This window comes from Pyrgilauda ruficollis, unplaced genomic scaffold, assembly GCF_017590135.1.
Source record: "Pyrgilauda ruficollis isolate IOZ18807 unplaced genomic scaffold, ASM1759013v1 scaffold54, whole genome shotgun sequence".
NCBI classification, from domain to species: Eukaryota; Metazoa; Chordata; class Aves; order Passeriformes; family Passeridae; genus Pyrgilauda; species Pyrgilauda ruficollis.
The window spans coordinates 949,666-957,923 of record NW_024527044.1 but is presented as its reverse complement, the minus strand read 5'-3'; the positions used below and the strand labels follow the sequence as shown (position 1 = coordinate 957,923).

The 8,258-nt window shown below is 45.0% G+C and overlaps 1 protein-coding gene across 1 annotated transcript in view; it reads left to right on the top strand.

Moving 5' to 3' along the window:
* The first annotated feature begins 119 nt into the window (after positions 1–119).
* Positions 120–8,258, top strand: part of LOC121360761 (protein LYRIC-like) — a 30,605-nt gene continuing 22,466 nt past the window's right edge. The window contains exon 1 of the mRNA XM_041480837.1: positions 120–413. Coding sequence (XP_041336771.1) covers positions 120–413 — 294 coding nt within the window. The remainder of the gene's footprint in view (positions 414–8,258) is intronic.

Sequence of the window (8,258 nt, the reverse complement as noted above, 5' to 3'; positions counted from 1 at the left end):
GTCCCCCGCCCGCGCCGCTCCGCAGCCGCGCCGGTGCCGCTCGGGGCGGCGGCGGCGAGCGCGGCTCCGGCACCAACTTTGGGAGCGCAGCGAGCGGAGCGTCCCCGGCGGGCGCGGCCATGCTGGGGCCGGCGGCGCGGATGGCGCTGGGCGCGGGGGAGCTGCCGGGGCGGCTGCTGGCGCTGCTCTGGCCGGCGCTGGTGCTGGCGGCCGCCGCGGCCGCGCTGCTCGTCCTGCGGGGGCTGCGGGAGCGAGGGGCCGTGCCGGGACCCCCCCGCCGCCGCGCCGCCGGGGAGGAGGAGGAAGAGGAGGAGGAGGAGGAGGAGGAGGAGGATGGCCCCGCGGGGGCCGGCGGCCGGGCGGCCGGGGCGCTGCCGGCGCGGCAGCCGGAGGAACAAAGGCGCACGGCGCAGGTAAGGTTAGTGGGGGTCGCGCCTGGCCCGCTCCGCAGGACGGGACGAGCATCCTTCTGTCTTTCCTCCCCCGCACCTTTTCAGGGCAGAGAGCTGTCCTGCATCCCCTGCGTCCGGCCCCACCGGGCTGCTGCCATCCCATCTCAGCCCTTCTCATCCCATCTCACCCCTTCTCAACCCATCTCACCCTGTCTCATCCCGTCCTGTCCCGAACCTCTCGGTGTGATTTAGGGGTGAGGGGCTCAGCATTCCCCGCTGAACGCTGTGGTGGCATCGAGATGACAGTGCAAGGCAGCAGGCTGCCCGAACACCTGGCTGGGGATTGCTGGCACTGGCCTTTCATCCGCCGTGACAGCATAACTCCATCTGAGATTGATCCTCTTTGCAGGGCATTACGAAAACTCCAGTTAATGTCCGTCATATTGTCCATCATATTAAGAAGGAATATACAAGAATAGTATCCATACTACAGTGTTAATGCAATGTGCTAATTATGTGTATTTACTCCAAATCAAAGCTCTGTTGCTCCTGCGTGAATACCTGGCTGTGAGCTGATGACCATGGCCACCCTGTTGAATATATGCTGTGAGTTTGATTTGATGCAGTGTTGAAGTTTCTGTATGACATTGTCATGACTGTTCCTTTGACACACTGTAAGCTGTCTGTAGCAGAAAATCTCAGTGTAAATTACAGAAAACAATTTCACCAAGGCACTGCAATATGGAAAGTAAAGCGCTCAGAATAACTTACCAAACATAAGTACGTACTTAAAATTAATACATCGAGCTTTTTTTAAACATTTTAGTCTGTTACTGTTGTCTTCTAGGTCTCATTTCTGAGCAAGACAAACAAAATGAATTTGCAGGATTTTTTTAAGTGTGCTATAAAATAAGTGGGTTTGTTCCTCAGGAACAAAAATGTGTCAGGCTTTCCATTGTAACACTCATTTTCAAGCATTTATTATTTTGTTGTGGAAGCTTTAGCTTTTAGTTGTATTATAGTTACCTTTTAATAAACTATTCCATTTTAGGGCATTTTTTCTTTCATCAGTCAGAGCAGAATCTTGACCTGGCAGCACAAATACCCCTGAATTAGTAAAGAAGAATTAAATCCAAAAGCAATCTGAAGAGAGCTGCCAGTGTCAAGGGGTGAAGAAGGATTTCAGTAACAATTTTATTATACCTTTATAATCATCAATACTAGATAACTTGACTTGCCTGCAGAGTGAATGAAAAATTTCCAGAGCCACCAATACTGGAGGCAGTGTGGGACAGCAAGGGGAGACACCCACTTTGTTGTTTAATCTGTTACTATTATCTCCTAGGTCTCATTTTTGAGAAAGACAAAAAAAAATACTTTTTTTTTAATGAGTGCTATAAAGTAAGTGGTTTTGTTCTTCATGAACAGAAATGTGTCAGAGACAGTCCCGGTGCTGTGATGGTGGCAGGGTTATTAGTTCAAGCTTATGGCATTGTTTTGAATAGATATCTTCTAGTCAGAGATGCTGCATCTCACAGGCCTAAGTAACAGAAACCAAAGAAGAGGAGGGATAAAGTGAAGGGATAAATTTGTTTACAGTCATGTGCAGTTTCTGCCATTAATCTTATCTTTTCCAGTGCTGAGCAATTCCTACTCTCTAGGGACTGGGCTCTAGCAGTTGCATTTACACAGTAGTGTCATCTTGTGTATGAGACCCACTGATTATTGTGCAGAGTACAGAAAACATGGTCCTGAGGAGCTGGAGGATGAGAAGAGGATGATCAAGAAAAATAACTTAAAAGATCCTGAAGATAGATAACCCAGAGAGAATATCTTGCATGCTGAAATGAAAAACGAAGGCTTGTCCTCCCATGACAGTGCCATGCCCTCTCCTTTCTCTGTTTGTCTGTTTTGTTTTCTTTTCCCCATGTGCCTTCTCCACTGCTCCTTGTCATTTCCCATCAGGTTCTCTTGGTCTTTGGAACATATCCTTGAGGGAAAAACTGTATCTCCTTACTTAAGTGTAAAATGCTGCCCTGCTTTGGCACTTAGCTGATGGGAGCATGCCAGAAGAGCCAAACACCTTTGATATGCTGAAATTTGCGTATGAAAATCTCCACCAAAGAGCAGCAGAGGTGTCATTAACAACAAAGTCTCCCATTCATACACATGGCCAGTGTGATAAGATGGGGTGTGCAGGTATTACAGGAAGGGACCCCCTCTCTGCTGCCTGTTGAGATATGAAAAAAACAAGACAAAAATTGCCTGCAGTGCTCAGGTGTGGTGATAGATCCCAGCCGCCAAACATCTGCATATCCTGGAGTGGTGGGTAAGTCAAGATCTTAATTAAAAGAACCTAGGTGGTTAATTATTTTTTCAGTTTGGGAATGCATGTTTGCCAGTAATTCCCAGTTGCTGCCCCAGGGGTGGGCTGTCAGGTTGCCTTCCCATGAAACCTGCTCTTACTTGGCTGCACGGTGATGTAGGACTAATCTTCTTCCCCTTGTGTGTCCCTACTCCCCATAGCAGTAGGCAGGCAGACACTGTCCAGGAGCCACGGTGCCCAGTTAGACCCAGACTGAGTGGCTTGTGAGATCAGTCTCTTGAACAAACTTTCATAGAGTCATGGAATGGTTTGGCTTGGAAGGGGACCTTGAAGATCATCCGGTTCCAGCTCCCTTGCTGTGGGCAGGAACACCTTTCACTAGACCAGGTTGCTCAGAGCTCCATCCAGTCTGTCCTTGAATACCTCCAGGGATGGAGCACCCACCACTTCCCTGGGCAACCCATTCCAGTGCCTCACCACTCTCATGGTAAAGAACTTCTTCCTAATATCTAATCTAAACCTCCTCTCTTTCAATTTGAACTCATTCCCCCTTGTTCTCTTACTACATGCTCTTATAAATTGTTTTGACCTATCTTCCCTTGAAGTTCCCTTCAGGTAGGGGAAGGCCTCAGTTGGATCACTGTCATGGTTTAGAATGGTAGTCCCCAATTTAGTGTGCCCACCAAGATTCCCCAAAACCTCCTGCTCCGGAGATTTTCCCCTCCCACCTACAGTGGGATGGACTTGAGTCTTGGAGGCACAAAAGGTAAAGATCATAAACTGAGATAACATCAGTTTAATGGAAACAGCAATGAGATAAGAAAACTAACAGGAACAGGAGTAATACTAATGACAGAGGGTACAAGAAAAGGAATGATGTACGCAGAAACCCCTTGACAATAGACAATACCATACTGGCAGGAACCCTTTCTCCCCAAAAGAGAATCCCTTCCCCTGACACTCCTAGTAATGACTGTAAGGTGGGATAGAATAAGCTCTGGGTCCTGGCCACACCCCCTGACAGTTTCTGCAAAAAAAAATTTAACCCTGTCCTGTCCAGAACCAGAACAATCACCCTGAAGTCTCTTTTGCAGGCTGAACAACCCCAGTTCTCTCAGACTTTCGTCATAGCAGAGGTTCTCCGTCCCTCTGATCAATTTGGTGGCCTCCTCTGGACTCGCTCCAACAGGTCCATGTCCTTCCTGTGCTGGGACCCAGGGCTGGATGCAGCCCTGCAGGTGGGGTCTCACCAGGGCAGAGCAGAGCAGAGGGGCAGAATCCCCCCTCCCCTGGTGCTTTGGGTGCAGCCCAGGACACATTTGGCTTTCTGGGCTCTGAGAGCACATGGCTGTGTCATGTCTGGCCTCTCACCCACCACTTTGTTCCAATGGATACATGGCCTCCACACAATCGTACAAGCGTACTTTGAATGTGATCTCATTATGCATAGAACAAAAAGTTACATTCTGGCTGTTGTCACAAAGCCATACACACACACAAAAAAAAAAGGTCTAGAAATTATGCTGAGTATGTTTAGTCTTTTTCAGAATTGCCTTTTCCCTAATTTTGTGAAATTGCTAATGAGACTTGCTGGAAGCCAATAGATCTGAGTGGCAGTTGTTGAGTTGGGGGTTTGTGTTTAATCAAAGTTCTTGGGCTGTTCTGCAAATTGGTCAGTTGTAAAGAAGAGCATTTTTTACAAATGCAGTGACATAATCTTCCTTAAGCAGCTTCTAAAAATATGTGCTGACACATTCCAAAATAAAGCTTTCTGCTTTTCTGAAGTGTCTTTGTAAGCTAGAGATAATTTTTGCTTCTTGAAGGATTGCTTAACAGTACCAGAACTACATATCCATCCCTTCAGCTCCAGAGTTTCGCAAATAGATGTTTTCTTTTACCTTTTCAGGTTGCACAGTATTTTGCATGCCAATGCAACTCAGTTGCACAAATATTTTTATACTGCTATCTTGGATGAGAATTGATTTTTAAAGTATCCTGGAAGGTGTTGGAGTCTGGTAATTGCCTCCTTAAAATGGAGCCTTTATCCCTTGTTGAGATGGTGCTCTAATTAATCAGAATAGAAGATCCCAGGAAACTGATTTCTTCATCCCTCCTCACAACAGTAGTTTTAATCTACTCATGCTGCAGAAACTCTTTCCCCAGATATGTTTTTTTTACCCTGATGATGAGAGCAGCTGAACTGAGGCAGGTATGTGTCAGGTGTGAATTGTGTTTATGGCTGCTGTGTGGCTTCTCACGTGTCCAGGGAAGGCTGGCCAGCTGGAGGACGTAATGCAGGCAGCACCATCTTAAGGATGTTTCCCTAAATCTTCTTGTGCAGCTGCTTTTGGATAAGAATGGCTACATATGGCAAACCCGTCTCCCACTCCTTGTTATCAACTGTGTTTGTGCCCGAGGGACCCCTATGGACAGCTTCATCCCTGGGAATATGTGCAGACAAACAGGTTTTCTGTGCTGATTGCCCAGATCCTTTTCCACAAGGCTCTTGGAGCATCCATTTGATGGGAGAACTGCCCCTTTCTTTTCTACATTAGGTGCCATAAAGGAAAGGGAAAATTTCACATATTCCTAGTGTGTAGTTCTGTGTAATTCTGTCTGTTCATTGCATGTGTTTCCCTTGTAATTTTCCTTTCCAACAGACTCTTCTTTCCTACTGGGAACACATTTGTCTGAAGTGATTTTGCCAGGGAAAACTTTGTGTTACCACATATCAATAACAGCTATTAACAATAAGATTATTAGTACTTACAGTATTGATCAAAAACCAGGACTCTGCTCTCTTTTCCCTCCCATTCCTTTGCAGATATGTCTCTGTACTGTTGTGAGTAGCCATGTCCCAAAGAAGGTCCTTTACGTCCTTCTGCCGTGCATGGACAGCCACTCAGTTTCCTTTGCTAACAAACACAACATTTTTTTGGCTTTCCATTTTTACCTGAGCAGAAATTGCCATTGTGTTATCCTTTCTCTAGCTGTTAGAACTGAATGAGTGATTTTCTTTGAAGCTGGTACTTTCTTGTTTCTCTGATGGCCTCTGCCTCTGCCTAAAGTCCATCCCTTCTCCCCTCACAAATGCAGGCTTGTCTTTTCCCATTCACCTGGTTCCCACTGGTTTAGGGAACAGGTCTCCCAGAGCAAAGTCCATCATCAGGACAAGACCATGTGGCAAAGCCAGACTGGCCAGGATGTCTGCTTCCAGTTATGAACCAGGGTTAATGAAACCCAGCACTGCTTTGTTTCCCAAGCCGTTTGTCTCGCTGTCAGTGGATGGAGGAACGCGAGCCCTGTCTGGCTGCAGCAGCAGCAGCAGCACTTGGGTTTGCTCTCCCTGTGGCCCAGCCCCAGGAGGGAGACAAGAACCCATCTGCAGAGAGCCAGCAGTGAGCTGCAAGTGGTGCTGCAAATAATCTGACTCAGAACATGGAGTGTAGGGAGCAAGGACCGGATCTACCAGAGGATGCTGAGAGGGATGAAGACTTCCTGCTCACTTTTCAGCTTGTTTAAGATCTACTGAGAAAGCTGAAAGTGCAGTCATACCTTGTTCAGTTGTAACAGAGCATGTTTGAGGGAGATTATTTATTTCCCTTCTTAGAAAGCCCTTTTCTTTTTGTTCTTTTCTCCCACCCCCTCCCTTAATATTTTAATTTAGTGCATATTGGTGTTACTTTTGTCATACCAGTATTGCCTTTTGGCCTACATCCATGACATTTTTCTGTGTTGTAACATAAAGTGAAAAAAAACTCCAGTTTTTTTCACTGGAATTGAGCACTATGAAACAATTTAATTGAAGTACTTCTTAAATCTGGAAATGGTTTTGTGTTCACAGACCCCCTGCCAGAATGGGGTAGTTTTGCTTCCTTTCATTTCCAGTGTCCAACCCACTTAATTTGAGTTTTCTGAAAGTGGTAGCTGAGAACAATTTTCTGAATCTTTATTCATGTTCTTAAATGAATTTCCTGATTTCCAGTGTGTGAAGCATATAATAGCTCCCTTTGGGTTTCATAGACTGAGTTTATTTTGTCCTAGTATCCCTCTACTGGGCAAACCTTTCCATGCCTTCCTCAGGAAGGCAATTTTAAGCACCTTTCCCAAGAGGGACAAAGGGCAGTTAGTGAACCTGAAGCTGATATTCACACAATTTTTAATTACTCCTCTAAGCAGTTGGTGGCACTGAGATGTGAAAGCAGGCAGCCTGATCTGATAGACACAAAGATGTTGAGTTTTATAAAAATTATTAGTCTAACAAAACTATTGGAATGCATAAAGGTAAGTCTCTAGGTGTACAGCTTTATGACTTCGAATACAAGGTTTATAAACCCAGCATTTTTTGGCACTTGGAGATGTATCACTTTGCCTCCTTTCTTTGTGACTTCATGTAGAACTATATTAACAGCATAAAATAAATTAAACACTAGCTCAAGAGAATCAGAAATTGCTAGTTTCAGAACAATAATCATAAATATAACCTTAAGTTACATAAAAAAGAGAAAAAAAGGCAGGGGGTGGGGGGGAAATCCTGTTCCACTGGGTCATGAACCAAATGGCCATGAACTAAAAATAATCTTTCTATTGTTCCACAGAATGTGAGTAGAAATTAATATGCTAAGTCTGATTCCACTAAAAGTCCTGATTCTGTTTCTCTGCATATATTTGATGTATTTGGAATTGCACTTAAGACTTAATATAGTCATTTAATGTGGTGGATTTAGATGTGTTTTCCCTGTACAAAACTACATTTTTCATTAAGAAAAAAATTCCCCTGACAATATTAATTTCTCTTTAATGATTGCATTAGGTTAAATGAAATAAAATAATGAAAATGCTTTTTTTCTTTTCATAGTGGCCAAATGGCACGATAAAGAGGCATGACTAATCCCCTACCCTAAGGGCTTCAAAAGGAAAGAATAGGGTAGGGTGGGGTTCCTCAGCCACACAGCCAGCTTACTGCCTGAAAAAGGGTTGGATGAGGGCAGGATTTAATACAAAAGGTCAGGCTAACATAATACATTTCCACTGAAAGGAAATAGAACTCAGTAAAAATTCTTGGTGATGAAAGAAAGGGAGTTGCTGGTATTACTGAAGGATGTCAGAGAAGCAAGAGATATTTCAGGTTTGAAAAAAGAGCATCACCACAGTGGTGGGACATTTGCTGAGCATCAGTCAGTGGTCAGGTTTGGTATTTTTTTGCACTCAGCTGTTCATTAGGAAGGATGCAACAAGGTTCAGGAGTCCCAGGTGGGCACTTAGGGCTGAATAGCCACTCAGTCATCATGAAGACCCCTGGGACATAGTAAATGACTGTCAATAGTATATATTTAACCTCCTAGTCAGTGATGGAGAGAGAGGGGGATGTTTGTCTAGCAGGTGAAATATCATTTCAGTAGCAAATGTTGTGCTTGTCTGGTAAAAGTACGCAGCAGTCAGGTTGGCGAAGCACTAAAACAAAGTGCTGCAATTTTCCAGCTCCTTGCTTACTGTCATTTATACAGAGAAAAGGTCCAGGAACGTGATTCTGCCCCAGC